Genomic DNA, 15,775 nt, shown 5'->3' on the forward strand with positions numbered 1-15,775 from the left:
ACATATACCTTGATAGCATTCGCTTTCTTTCCTTTGAAACGGCAGTGCAGTTCGTCATGAGATGCATCGGTGTCTCTAGTTGCCACTTGTTTTGACAGAATCTGCAGCGCCCTTCATTTGTGCCTCTTCCTCCAGTTCTGTTTTTATAGTCATTAGTTGGGTAGACTCCCAACCGGATTTTTAAAAGTGTTGCTCTATGTTTGTAAGATGGAAATTTTGCTAGATACTCTGGAAGCACGTTTCTTTTTCTATGTTCAACTGCCATGTTTTTTATGTTCTTTAGCTTCATCTTGGCCTCTCTTGTTGCAATCCAGTCCTGTCTCATGAGCTTTTCTTTTACTTTATTGGGGTTTGTGACCAGTTCTTCTTTAGATGAGTCAATTTTTGATAGAACCTGCGACCATTCTCTTTTCCAATGGTTGAGGTAAGTTGAACTTTTATCTAGTCCTTTGGTTGCCAGTAGTTTGTAGCTCTCGGCTGGACTGGCTTCACAGATTTTCCTCAGCATGCATAATGATTTCCATTTCATTATGGCTTCAAGTGACTCGAGCCCCAATTCCACTCTTATTGCCACTATCGGAGTGCTCCTTGGAAGCTTCAACACTGGTTTCCAAAATCCACTTTCCAGTTTAGACCATATTTTATATGATAGATTCAATCCAGCTTCGCTCCCATATGCTAAGGAGGGCAGAACTTTTTGAACATAGAACATTCTTACCGGTGCTAATGAAAATTTTCCATATTTACCATCTAAGACCCTTCCTTGTGCGCTTACATTTCTGACTTTTGCCAGCAGAATATCTTCCCAGCTCTTTTCCACTGTTGAGGCATTGAGTCCGACACCTAAGTATTTTATCATCTCTATTCGTTCGAGAGGTTCTCCTTCTATATGCCATTTAAATTTTTTCATTATGGCGTTGTTCTTGCCATTTATCGTCAGAATCTTTGATTTTCCCTCGTTGATCGTCAGGTCATTTTTTTGCATGTAAGTCTGTAGGTTATTTATGAGTCGTTGCAGCCCGATTCTGGTTTCGTCTAGTATTACTATGTCGTCTGCATAGCATATTATCGACACTTCCTGGTTGTTTATTTTCGGGCTGAAGTGTCTTGTGCATATTGTTATTTCTGGTATGTCCGCTAGAAACAGTTTGAATAATGTGGCTGCAAGCGGACAGCCTTGCTTCACACCCTTGTTGATTCTGATGTTGGCCGTCAGATCCCCTCGGTCGTTCACTCTGATTTGGGTGGTCGTGTTTTGATGTAACGCCCTTATTGGGTTCAGTAATTCTGGTGGACACGACCATGATTTTAACTTTTCCCATAACTTTCTTCTGTTTACAGTATCGAATGCTTGGCTTAGATCGATAAATGCCAAATGTAGTTCTTTTTTTAACTCTATAGCATTGGTTTTTAGCATTGAAATGATGAATAGGTTTATATCAGTTCCTGTTCGCTTAGTGAACCCTGTTTGGCGCGGATCGATGATGTTGTTCGTCTCTGCCCATTTTGTCAGGTTTTTCTGTAAATCTGCTGCAAAAAGCTTTCCTGTTGTTGCTATTAACGAGATCGGTCGATAATTTGTTGGCAGATCTTGTTGACCCTTTTTATATATTGGCACTGTTATGCTTTTTGTCCATGTTTCTGGGATCTTTCTTTGCAATGCAATTGTCGTGAATAAGATGTTTATTATCACTGCCCATGATTTTGGATCCTTCTTCAGGTGGATATTCGTTAACCCGTCAGGCCCAGCAGCGGAGGAGTCTTTTAATTTCCGAATTGTGGTTTCAATTTCCACCTCGTCCATCATTTTCATCCAAGCGTGTGTTGTAATCCCTTCAGGTAAGTCCACGTCGTCAGCTTTAGCAGAAAATACTTCTGTATAATGTTTTATCCAATCATACTCAGAGACTCTGCATGTTAGTCTACTTTGATGGTTCAGGGTACAGTTGTTTATTAAGTCCCATGTTTCTCTGGTATTGGACTTTTGTAGGGTCTTTAGCATAGATTCCCCTTGTTCTTGGTGTCGTCTGGTTTTGAAATCTATAAGCCAGTTTTTATAGTGATTTCGGCATACCTTGATGCTCCTTTGTTTTTCTGTGTTTGAGTCTTTTTTCCTTTTTTTACAAGCTCTTATTTCCTTTCTTAGTTGTTTCCTCCTTTCTACTAATTGTCTACTGTATTTGTGCTTGTGTATTATTGCATCAGTTTTAAGTCCTGAGCTCGTTATTTTGTAGGCTTCTAAGAGTGTTTCATAATTGAGGTGCCCCGTCAAGTTGTTTTCTGGTTCGACGAAGACCTCTTTCAACGATAGAATGTTTTTCTTTGTCAGCCTTATTCGATTTGCCGACGGGTTTAAGGCTAGGTTAGTGCTGTTCCCGTAAGATTTTGAATTTTTCTCTCTTCTCCATGTTGTTTAAAGGATGTTATGATCACTGTCATTTTGATGTAAGATTTCAAAGTTTTCTATTTCCAACATCAGGGGTAAAGAGACCCATATGTAATCTATTATTGTCGATGCTTGGCCATTCGACCACGTTTGTTTACCTGGAATGTCGCCACGTGTTTGACCATTTAACATATGCAGGTTAAAACCTTTTGCTATCTGTGCCCATCTGGCCGCATTTGAGTTCCCCATCTGTAGTTCTTCCAACCGCGGGAGCCCGTTTGTTGTCAGGCATTTTATGTTTAGGTCACCACATATAATTATTTGACAGTTTGAATTCTGTTCCCTTCTTTTGACTATTATATCTGTTATTGCTTGCAGGAACTGGGTGGTTGTTGTTCCAGCTGGGTTCCAGTAGACGTTTATCACCAATAGGGAAGACATTTCCACATTTTTAGTGTCGCTGTTGGTTTCTAGCAGAGTCCATTGTATGAGGTGGGTTGCATTACCTTTCTCCATAATCCGCCAGCCACTTCCCTTTCTTATTAATGTGATAAAGCCGGCATAAGGTCTCCCATCTCATTCTTTTTTTGCGGGGTTCATGGCGATCTCGAAGTTTCTGCACGCAGGCACGTCACATATCCAGGTCTCCTGTAAACATATTATTGTAGCATTGTTTAATTGTGGGTTCTCCTTATTCATCAGGTGCTTAAAACCCCTCGTGTTCCAGGAGATCAGTGATTCCTCATTTCTTGCTTCCGACTTTTTTTGCTATCGGTCATTTCCATCTGAGGATAAGGAACTTGCTAACCATAGCCAATCTTCTTGTAGCTCTACATTTCGTTTCAGACAGTCTTTTCTGTCCCGGTTCGAATTTTCTGTTTTTCTTGAATCTTCTTTCACCATTTCGTCAAGTTCTCCATTTGTGTTTGCCACTGTTATTTGGAAGTTTTCTTTTTGCATTCTAACCGCTCCCTTTCGCGGTAAAGGAATTTTTGCTGCCCTTCTCTGTTCTCGAAGAGTTTGCTCTTTTATCTTATTGTCGTCTATTTTTGGATTATTTAAAACTTCTCGAATCTCGTAGCCTCGTTTCAACAACTCTATTCCATCTTTTAAAATTAATTCTTTGTGTGTTCTCGATTTCAGATGTAAAACCACTTTATCCACGAGTTCTTCGTCAACATATTCAACCACCGCTATGTCTTCATTTCTTAACTTTCTCAATGTATCCACACAATGCAGCAGGGCTATCACGTTTTTACGGTTTAGGTTTTTTCCTTCGTTATCTTCAAGAAAGTTTTCAACCAGCACCTTTTTTGGTGACAGGACTCTTTGGTTTTGCTGTTTTTTCATGTAATTGCGGTCCTGATCATCAGACTGTTTCTTCCTCGGGTGCTTCGGGTTCCACGAGTTATGCGTTTCTCTTGGAAGGTCGCTCTTAATCTTTGCTTTTTCAGTCGGAATCTTTTCGCTGATAGTTCTTTTTCTTTTTTCATCTAATGTTAAGAACCCTGGACGTTCATGGTAGTCGTCTTCATCCGAGTCCAAGTACGAGATCACATCATCCTTTTTTTTTTTTTCACTTTGCTGCGGCCTTACTTCATTTTGCCCTTGACATAAAAACTCAGCCACTTCCGTTGGATGTTGCATGTTATTTGCTGCCGCCTCTTCAATGTAGAAAGAGGCGTCCTCGATCAGATCTCTTGATTCGTCTTGCGACTCTAGGTCGCTTTCTTCATCCTCAGTGATCAGCACTACCTGCCTTTCACTTTGTTTAGGAAGAGGTCGAGTTAGTCGTTCTTTTTCTCTACTTAAGGTCACTTCTTTATTTTCTATTATTTGTTTAACATTCCTAAACATCGATCGTATGCCTTTTAAAGATCCCTCCCCTTTTTTTGCGGTATTCGGATTTCTCTTTTCTTTAGCCTCTACCGTTTTTGGTTTTTGTATTATTTTTTTTGATGTTTTTATAGCTTCGGCCGCATTTTTTTGGGTCTCCTGCCCTTGTTTAGGACCGAACAGGGGATAGTGCTCGTCTTTGTTCAAGTTTTTCTTTATATACTCATTTTCTCTCATTGCAGCTAAGAGATCGTCGGCTTGCTTACTCCTATTGATCATCATCGGATCTTCAACCGGACCTTCATTGATTTTTTCCTTACAGGTGGTGTTTTCGCCAATGCTACTTGCTCGGTTTATTGAATCGTCTGAATCTTGGGCTCTAGTTTTATATGACGTGCCTTTGTTCATTTTTTCACTATCTATAGTTACTGGGCAGTATTCTTGGTTTTCTTTATTATGGCCCTCGAAGCTGCGCGTATCGGGTCTGATTTCCCTAATGACCGTTTGTTTTGTAGTTGATTCTACGCTCTGGAGTTTTTGATTCCTCTCTGCCGATTCAGTGGTTTTCCGCATCCATTTTAATGAATCTAGCAATGCGTTTGTCAGGATATCTTTTTCTTGTCTATCTCCACTTGCTAGGTCAAATAGTCTCCTTTGCCATGCTGCTGAGGTTTCTGCTTCTTGATTTAACCTCGCTTCCAGTTTTAAAGCTGTTATTTCTTGAGCTGTTAGCTTAGTGAGCATCAGGGCTACAAGAGCGTTATTGTCCTTTACATTTTCACTGATGGATTCGTACAGTTTCATGTATGGGGCCAACAAGATTGTTAAGGCGGCCATGACATTATTCTGCAATTGTATTCCCAATTCTGGGAATGAAGTTGGACCTACAACTACTTCTTCGTTGATCTTCGTGGTCTCTTTAGTGTTTCCTGTTAGGTTTTTTTTAATACTTTGAGAGTTAATGGTGTGTTGAGCCTTTCTTTGTGGTGAGCATTCATCTGTTTGTGTTGCGGTGGATGTAGTCGTGGCGATGTCGCATGACTTTTTCCCTTCTTGCATATGAACGTTAAGGAACCGGCGCCTCTTTTCAAATGTTGAGTGCAAGCATCTTTTGTCAGTTGGCGAGCATACCGATGTATCAGCATCTTCAAAGTTGAGAAACTGCTGGGTTCTTAGTGCCCTACACAGGGTCTTCTCAGTTCGATGTCCATAAGTGCTGGTCGTTGTTTTTGTTCTTACTCCCAGGTCTTGTAGTTCCTCTCTCACTGGAGAGGGACTGCTTTCCTGGCCAGGTTTTAATCTGTTCCCTGTTGTTATTCTCTTCATTGTGTTTCCTTCCATTGTTTTAATAAAATGTTCTCTCCATTCATGTTCACCGATCTCTTCGGCGATTGAGGTTTCCTGACCACTGTTTTTGGCGGCAGGTCTTTTCCCGATTATGGGGGAATTCAGTTTGTTCTTTGCTAATTGGAGAAGCTGGTTAATCTGTCTGTGTGAGTCAGTCCTGTCTTTCTGACTAAGTCCTCTTTTCTGCGATCTTTGCTTGATTAATGATTCCAATTTTTTGTAATCGTTCTCATTTGGTCCTGCATCCATTTGTGCCTTTTTGTTATTTAGTTGTTCTCTGGAGATCTTCAAGACATTGTGTGATGTTCTACTGTTGTCTGTCTTGTGGTTCTCTCCTTTATGACGTATTGATAGTATTTCAGAAGCATCTGAGTAAACTGATTCGTCCAAGTCTTCGTCAATTAGTTGTATGACTTTTTCAGTATTGTTTACGCTGTTAATATCTGCATCTTCAATTGTCGTTATTACTTTGTTTTTTTGATTTTGCTCTTCTGGTGTTTCTGGTGGGTATTCTCCGTCGTGTTCTCTGTTTATCGTTGTTGGACTGCCCTCGTTCCTTTCTTCCACGGGAAAACTTTCTCTTATTTCGTCCCCTTCAGTTCTTATATCAGATCTATTCTGCTGAGCTTCCATCAGCAGTCCGAGATCTGTTAGTTCGGCGTCTGTCACGTTTAGGTGTTCAGCTAGCGATGGTGTTGCTAGATTTGTTTCTTCGCTGTTTTTTTCTTTTGCACTTATGCACTGATGTACCATTACGTTTTCGCCTGGGGGTAGGGACTGGACTTTATCTGCCCTTTCTGTTGTTGGACTTTCCCTGGAGGCTTTCTCACTAAAAACATTTTTTTTCATCATGTACTTTTATGATTGTATTTATTTGTGCGGGTGCTGATGCTGGAGGTGACTTAGCTCTTTCTATTGTCAGTTTGGATTGGTTGATATTTGTACCGCCTTTGATTGCTTCCCTCCTCAATTCCCTCCCTCCAATCTCTGTATTTTCTGAATTTTTGATCAAGTCAATGTTCGATAATCTGGGAAAGGCAGGGATCTTACCTCTTTCTTTGTGTATGTCGTGGTTATTCCCCAGTCTCTCTCGTTCGTGCAGTGGGAGTCTTGAAGTTGCTGTTGTAAAGGGGAGGGCTTTTACCCCTCCTGGAGAGATGTTACCGCTGTCTTCTGTTGCTATTATATTGGAGGCCATCCTTCTTAGCCTCTCTTTGTGATTGTCTAGTTGTTTCGAGCACGGTCCTTGTGCCGCAAGACTTGCGGAATATTGAAATGCGAGAGGTAGATCAATACGGGATTCTGTAGATACGGTTCCTTTCCGGCTGGTTTTCAAAACTGGACTGACATAGATTTGCGTTCATAGAGGGGATCAAAGAGATAATTTCTCCGCAGTCTCCCCAAGTTGAGGTGGTGCGCCCCAGCGCCAAACAGCCGCACAACAGCCGGTGTGCTTTACTCCCCCGGGCTTAAAGCCGCGAGGGTGAGTGTCTCCGTGTTTTGAGGCGGCTGGGGGTCACGTGATGCCTCACGTGTGTCTGTCAAGCCACGCCTCCTCCAGGAAGCAGGCACGGGACAGAGGACCAGAGAGATCCCCTTCACGGCTCTAAAGCGTTCTTTTTTTGCACAAAAAAAAAAGATGCTGCTCGGGGTAGGTGCTGCAGCGTTCCCCCCTCGGGCGAGTGTCTCCGTGTTTTGAGGCGGCTGGGGGTCACGTGATGCTTCACGTGTCTGTCAAGCCACGCCTCCTCCAGCAAGCAGGCACGGGACAGAGGACCAGAGAGAGCCCCTTCACGGCTCTAAAGCGTTCTTTTTTTGCACAAAAAAAAAAGATGCTGCTCGGGGTAGGTGTTGCAGCGTTCGCCCCTCGGGCGAGTGTCTCCGTGTTTTGAAGCGGCTGGGGGTCACGTGATGCCTCACGTGTGTCTGTCAAGCCACGCCTCCTCCAGGAAGCAGGCACGGGACAGAGGACCAGAGAGAGCCCCTTCACGGCTCTAAAGCGTTCGTTTTTTTGCACAAAAAAAAAGATGCTGCTCGGGGTAGGTGCTGCAGCGTTCGCCCCTCAGACGAGTGTCTCCGTGTTTTGAGGCGGCTGGGGGTCACGTGATGCCTCACGTGTGTCTGTGAAGCCACGCCTCCTCCAGGAAGCAGGCACGGGACAGAGGACCAGAGAGAGCCCCTTCACGGCTCTAAAGCGTTCGTTTTTTTGCACAAAAAAAAAGATGCTGCTCGGGGTAGGTGCTGCAGCGTTACTCCTTATAAACATTAAAGTCTACAGGCAATGAAATAGCCAATGTTAAGATTACTAAAAACACACAGGTTCAAAAAATCTTATCACTGTTAAATTAGACCTTAGCCAACACTGCACCACTAGTTCACAACATTTTCTTAAAGTATTAGGTGGGTGTAGAGTTTGTTGTACATGGAATGATATGCGATTTAAAGTTTGTTTACTTGTTTAATTAATTAAATATAACGGTAGAGAAAATTATCTGGTGAACCACTTTAAACAAACATAAAGCATTGACCTATTATATTTGAAATGTTTTTGGACTAGGTCCTGTGAATCCTAATAAAAGAAGAGGCAATAAGGAACGGAACCTTTATCAACTGGAGTCAAGGCTAATACAGTCTCCAAAATGGACTAACACCAATGTGGGATATCACTAACTTATATAAGTTATTAGATAGCTTGGCAATGAGTGTTGATATCAAGTGTGACAAAAACATTAAACACAGGAGCTCAGCTGTTGGGACATGTGTTTTTGTAATTAATTATTCTGGAAGGCAATGATAGTCATATTAGTTTGATAGTTATTTGCACAATTCTAAAACTAGAAGAAGCATCAATGGAGAATTCTGATAAATATATCTGTTTGCAAGTTAATAATAGTTAATAAGATGATGTAGTATTCCATCAACATTATGGATACAACTAAATTATAACCTAATCTAACAAAACAAAGGGCAAATCTATAAAGAGGAGTAACTTTGTAGACTGGGTATACCTTAAACAGCGTTCTCCTACTTGTGATATTTATTATCACAGAAGTAAGGCTCCTGAACCAATGAGTATTTTGGACATGCTAAGAAAGAGACTCAGTCGCTCCTCTTGACGAACACACAACAAGACAGACTGAGGATGCCACGACTTCATTTTAAACTTCCATTCGAAATCCTTAGGTGGTAAACATAAATATGAATGTGGTTAACAGTTAGAAAGATTTTAATGTTAGAGTGAGTGTTTGAAAAATAAATGAACACCAAGCCTAGTGTCTATTGTGTTCTTAATGATTCAAGATTTTAATACAGACATAGTTGTCAAATATTAAGTTAAGGGTTCATTCTTTTGTTCCAAAAAGGCTCTTTTATTGTATGCAAAGCAGCTAGGAACCCTTACTGGTTATATGTATCCCTCCCCATTTTTCGTGGAAGTTTTTCAAAAGAGTGCAGTAGGAGTGTACCAGACTGTTCATTTTGGAATGATAGACGCTTATCAGAAAATAAATAGTATAGTTATTCTATGTTTTTATAATGTGCTTTGCTCAGTAAGACAAGTGCATTGTGGTTATCCAGGCACATTTGACCAATCCACTGTTGGGACCCAGGGTCAAGCAGGGACCCATCACAGATGATGGACACTCAAATTAATGTAGGTTGAGGCAGTGAAACAAATCTTTCAAACATATACCAGCAGAAGATCGATTGTGGTGTAGCCTTACTCCAAAGGGGCCAATAGTTGGAAATATGCAAAGGCAGAAGGTTCTGGTGCTTTGTGTTTATGTATTTTTTAATTAAGTGTCTTATACTAGGCTACCTGGAACCAACAGATGCTTCAGAGGACGGAGAGCAATTGCTGGGGAAAGGGATGGGAGGAGGTAGAAGGGAGGAGGAGAATATGACAGGAGTTAAGGATCTAGTATATATCTAGAAATGTTCTCCATATTTTTTCAAAAATGTTCAACTTTCTTTGTCTTCTGAATATTTCATCTTCCAAACCTGCAAGAGAATGTATCTCAGAAATCCAATCAGATGATAATGGTACAGTTTGTGACTCCCAATTGCGAAGTAACATCTTTGTATCAATTAAGGCACCTCTGAACAAGAACCTTTTTTGTGAAATTGAAAGATCATCCAATAAATCATTACTGCCCAAAATCATCGTCTTAAAGTCTAGATCAATTACAGTTTCCAGAACACATAGGCACATATTACAAACATCTGTCCAAAACCCTCGGACCTGTGAGCAATGCCAGAACATATGTTCCAGTGTGCCCCCATCACTCAAACATTTCCAGCAATCATTTATATCAGTCATTCCTTGTTTCATCAATATTTCTGGGCTCCAATAAACCCTGTTAAGAATTTTTATGTGTCTAGATCTTTCACACAAATTCAACAAACAAAGTTTCACATTCCCACACATATCAATCCATTGTTCCTCTGAGATATTAAATCCTATCCTCAGACTCAAACCAATCCACCCAAAAAACACTTAACCCTTTTCTTTAATTGCTGCATTCATCCATAAGGAAGCATTGGCTGATTTCAAGGCATCTGAGCCTAAATAGGCATAAAGGATTTTCCAGCTTTTCCTCAGAAATTCAGTAATGGGGGTTCTTTTACTTGTAGCGTTTGTTGTGGTAAGGATTGCTCTTGGTAGAAGCGATCAGTAGGACCAGCCTCAGCAATAGCCCAATCATCAGGTTGTTCTCTAAGAAATGACATAATAAATTGACATGTGAATGCTAGATGATAGGCTTGAAAATTAGGGATGCCAAGGCCACCCTTTTCCAATGGAAGCTGAAGTACTAGTTCTACAATTGTTATGTTGCCTTTAAAAAGGGGGGCTGAGTTACGTTTTGGATTGTGTACATATTAGTTCTGTTTTCTTTGTATATTAGTATTAATTTTCTTTGCGGGGTTAATTAATTTTGATATGATTACTGTTTGTTTTTTGAAAAAATAAACAAGTTAAAAAAAGGAGTTAAGGATCTGGGCATGAGAGAAGCAAAGGCTGTGTGGTTGTAAGTTAAAGGTACACTCAGTAAGGGATGGTATTTCCTCTTCTTTTCTGAACATCAGTTTTGCACACATATTAAACCATATAGTTGCACAGTGTTAAATAATACATAATATAAAGCAAAATGTAAGGGACAGGTTCATTTCTCAAAACCAGCATGTTCCAATAGGAAGTAATTCATTTTTAGCGTTTTAGTCAATGAAGTATTAGGTTCACACTGGTATGGTGAGCTGATAGTTACGCATTTTCAAGTTCCATGAAAATGTTCTAGGTTTACACATGTTTTGGTTGCACTACTGGTGCTATCTTACGTCATTGTTTGCTTGGTGCATATTGGGGGAGAACCTGGCACAAGAGACACATGTTTCTGCTCAAAAGCTGGTTTAATAGGTAAAGGGACAAATTAGGAGTAGGATATATAAAGTCACTTCTACACTTAGAAGTAGGGTAAAGTAAGAGACATTGAGGCCTGCTGTGATCAGACAACATTACTAGATGTGAAAGCAAGAGGATTTATCCCAATTTGTGGATGGCTGATTCATTGAGGGAGATCATGAGAACAGTTTGTAACAGTTTTCATCCGGTACACCCGGATTCATGATGGCCATTTATTTGGAGAGTACTGGAAGTCCCGGTACATCACTGTGCTGATTTCCTGAACATACTGCTTTATATGCAGGTGTCAAGGAAGATGACTGCCTTTTTTCACACCCATGGCAAGAAAGCATATAGATGTATTTTGTTGTGTGTGAACTAAAATGTTTTTTGAAACTATGAATATCCAAGATTTGTAGTTGAGGAAAATGGCAATGCATACTACATTGACATTTTTAATCAAACATGAGTCCATCATTTTCATGAATCTGACATTCCTTTTCACTTTATGCTTCTTTCAAGTCTCAAATTTCTATCAGCGTTGAAGACTGGGAAGATACCAAAGATACCAAAGAACAACTTAACCATCGAAACAATCATCGAAACTCGACCTCAAGTGACCAATCAGATCACCCATTGCTGAGAAGGAAAAGCATGCAGTGGGCCCGGAGACTCAGCAGGAAAATGCCAAGGCACTTTAGTAAAACAGCAGAGCGGATAAGCCAGCAGAGAATGAATGTGTGTAGGAGATCAGAGAGGCAGGAGCTTGCAGAACTTGTAAAAAACAGAATGAAGCACTTGGGTCTTTCAACGACAGGATATGGTGAGCATTTATGCCATTCACATATTTCAAGTGTCTGAACAATTAAAGAGTGTGTCTGAATGTATAGACTCATTAGTTATATATGCTTTCATGATGCAAAAAATTGTGAGAGTCCCATTTGCAGCAAACGTGCTCATTGGGTGTTAGGATGGTGTGAATACATTTAGCTGCAAAGCATTTTACATAAAGACATGTGCACTAGGGAAAGGAATTGAGCAGAAGAGCTTTGCCCATTGATGCAATGTAGTGCAACTGAGTCTTGCATAGCTGGACATCCGCCATTTGTGTGGCCTCTTGATACTGGGTCTTGCAGGAGAAAGGGCGGGTCTACAGTTAGTCGAGCCAGAGGAGGAGACACGATGTGAAACCTGTGGTGTCAATGCATGCAGATCGGAAGAGACCACTCTCTGTTTACTTGTAAGATTCTAGATGATGGGCCTCAAGGGTTGTCATTCTGCTCGGTTCCTTGCCAATAGAGGGCTGTCCTGAGTGGGAAGGTTGGTGAGGTGTGGAGGTTGATGAGTATAAGATTATAGAGGAATTGTTTAAGCAGCCAAGCTGCTGCTATGTTTTGCTGCCACAGTGTGTAGTGTACGGTGGAATGATGGAGGATGAGCCAGCTAGGAGGAGGGTGACTTCTGGATCCCATGTGTATGACTTCTTCCTCACTCATATCCACTTTGAATAAGCTTTACAAAAATACTTTCTGATGAGGTTTTTAAGTACCTGGTGCCAGAAGTGTTTCCCTGCTTCATTTGTAATGATGAGGGATCCTTTGATCAATTCTTGCATAAATACTTGAGTATTGCTTATTTGACAATGACTTACGTTCCTGTTAATTTAATGCTAATGTTCCCTATTTTGTTGGAGTGTTTGGAATTATGGATGATGTTCTGGGTACGTGATAATGTTTATTTTCACTGGTCCAGATGAATAAGGCGTCCTGAAAAGACATTTACGTTCCTGGCAGAGTAGGGTAGACTTGCAAATGGGCAGGAGAGCCATTAGAAAAAAGACAGGACTGTCTAAAAAATAAAAACTGTTCTGTTATATCACCAGAAAAATGTATAAGTGCAAATGTTGCTCTTTTTATCCATGGTTGAGGGAGCTCATGCAAGGGGGAGAACACTTTAGGAAGACGGGGAGTGTTCCAGAAGAGAGAGGCGAAGGGCAGTGCTGGTAGAAATAAGAGCAAAGTCAGCGATGAAGAGAAAAAAGGTTGAGGAATAAGAAAGCAGTGTAGTTGGTTAAAGGCCTAGAGGCCACAATGCTAAAAAGAGAGAGGGAGGTGTGAAGTAACGTCAAAGAAGAGGGAGAGAAAGAAATTAAAGCAATAGATACTCAGAAGAAAAATGGGAAGCGTACAGACCAATTTAGAAAAGATCAGATCAACGAAGGAGCAAGAAGTATGAGATGGATGAGTAGAAACTGGATATAAATAGTAGCACCATAGCACATAGATAATATCAATAGGATGTGTGAATGGTGGGAAGGAGGATTAACATCCCAAAGCAAAAAAATCATCAGGGAATTTAAGTGGAAAAAGAAAAGAGAGAAGGGAATTCAGCCTGTCACAAAATGAAGAGAGGGTGGTCCATTGTAAGAAATGTCATTCGAAATAGTTTCGAAAAAGCAAATACATGAAAATAAAAGAACAGAAAGATGCAAGATCACGTTAATCTTTAGCTTTAACGTTTTTTTTTTACATCCACAGTCATCCTCTGAGATGTAATTATATCTATTTCTATGATTTCATCAGTATCAGCGGTCATGTGACATCACCTCCAGAAATGACATCATATATGTTACATCCTTTCCCTTATGCCTGCCATCTTGGTAATTTGACTTCCTTTAGGAACAATAGAACATTAGCCATGATTAACTTTAATTGAAAGAAGGACTTCGATGGAATATGTTTGCATTTTCTACTAAAACCTTTGACTTATTTTGAATCCTGTGCATCCTTCATTTTACTGATCCTGACTGCGTACCTGGAGATAAGGATCAAAGTGAAGGACTTCCTTCTGGAAATAGCAATGAGGCAGTGATGCCCTCTCTCACTCATGTTATTTAATTTGGCTCTAGCGCTTCTTTGAAAATATATAACGTATGACAATTTAATAAAGGGGTGATGGTTGGTGAGGTGTATTATGAAACAGCATTACATGTAGGTTATGTTCCGCAGATGTTTTCGTACCAAGAGTTTAACCTGGAACATGAGCTCAATTAATGCAGAGATATGGAATGGCATCTGGATAAAAACTAAACATTAAAAGGGCAAAGTTTTTTCCAATTTCGAGTGTACGTATCAAGGGCAATTTAGATGGCTGGCCTCTCAGGGGTTCATGCTATGATGTATGGTATTTTTGAATCCAACACGGAATCACCCTATCAATCCTAAGGTCAGTGCTCCCTCGCATATATGGTGCATGCTATACCAGAAATACAGGTGTAATACACTAATCTCCATAAAAATGATATAACCTCTATATACCTAACTAACTACTTCAACACTTCTTTAGTACTGGGGACGCAGCCAAAGATGAAGAATATTAAAGAAGATGAGGAGGCTGCTGTAATGCCTGAGGGTGGCTTTGCTGCACAATATTTGGGAGCTTTTAATGCAAATCCCCAAAAAAAACACTTGACAGACATTTAAAATGAGGTTCCACTCCTTGAATCAATATTATATGTCAATATCAAAACTGTAATCTGGCTAGTGAGAAGGCAGGAATGGAAGAGTCCAATAACTCAGAGAGTCAAGCAGAATAGTTATGCTAACTAATATTTTCAAGACTATTTCTAATTCTCCTTATTCACATATCCTGGGAACAGCCCACGCATCTTAATTAACACTCTACAAGGGGTATAGGATATAATTTGGTTATTAACAACAGAATAAAATCACGGACAGTTGTAATATGCCCTTGGGCCAGGCGCGCTTTACAAATAAAGAAATACAAACACAAACCCATACATACTTACATATTGAGTTGTTGTTGCCCCTTTCTGTCTAAATTAGAAGATGTGGAAGGCTAGTGTATCAATGAAGGACCTAAGAGGGATTGTTTGGAAGGCATGGTATCACAGGTATGACAATGACACAATAGGTACAATTTGAAAAGCCTTTATTGAAGTTTCTGGTGTTGGAAAAACTCCTACTTTGCCCTATAACTAAGATGGGAGTATCAAACGATAAACAAAACAGTCTTAGTGGAGTCCGTCAAATCAAAAAGGTCTATGCTAACAAACCTAATGCCTGCCCTATCTCTTGTACAAAAATTGTATAAAGGAGAAATGTATGTAAAGAAAAAATCAGTGTTCAAAAGAATAAATGTCGCTGAAACAGCTCTCCTCCCCACGTTAAACCACACGGAGTAAGGTGATCCCTGTAGGCAGGATGACACACTCTGCCTCAGGGTTTTAACACATGAACAGTTCAAAATGTGGATTGAGGCCCACCTAGACTTCCATGTTAAAGTCACTCTCCCCAGTCTTACAAACAACATTTCACAAAAAGTTCACGCTGGTCCCCCTCTGTGGGCCAGACTTCTTCAAAACAAAAGTTCACATTGGTCTCCCTCTGTCCGGCTCAGACCTCAAAACTAAATTCAAATAGGTACCCCTCTGTCAGGCTCAGACCTCTGCAAAACAAAGTTCAACAAGACTTGTAAGGTTTATCCCTTCCCCAAGCTTATTACACTCTCCCTCAGTTGCGCTCAGACCGCTTACGGATGTCAAAGACTTTCGAATATGCGTGACTTTCTTTAAAGACCTCCGCAGGACCACTTTGACTAAAAGTTCAAGGTTCATCTTTCACTCTCCCCTTCTCTAGGAGTTAATTTTGCTTTCTTCACTTTTGCAGTTCATTTGCTTTATCATTAAAAACAATGCACCTTTCACAGAGACATTCGAGTGGGCTGCTACTTTCAACGGACCACTCCGTTACTTAGTACCACTGATTTCACAGCGGTCCTTACTTCAA

General features: G+C 40.5%; 1 protein-coding gene across 1 annotated transcript in view; it reads left to right on the top strand.

The window, feature by feature from the left end:
* KCNT2 (potassium sodium-activated channel subfamily T member 2) overlaps positions 1–15,775 on the top strand; it is a 2,640,974-nt gene that overhangs the window by 2,609,449 nt on the left and 15,750 nt on the right. The window contains exon 27 of the mRNA XM_069641505.1: positions 11,490–11,790. Coding sequence (XP_069497606.1) covers positions 11,490–11,790 — 301 coding nt within the window. The remainder of the gene's footprint in view (positions 1–11,489; positions 11,791–15,775) is intronic.

This window comes from Ambystoma mexicanum, chromosome 1q (assembly GCF_040938575.1).
Source record: "Ambystoma mexicanum isolate Mex_15411 chromosome 1q, UKY_AmexF1_1, whole genome shotgun sequence".
Taxonomy (NCBI): Eukaryota; Metazoa; Chordata; class Amphibia; order Caudata; family Ambystomatidae; genus Ambystoma; species Ambystoma mexicanum.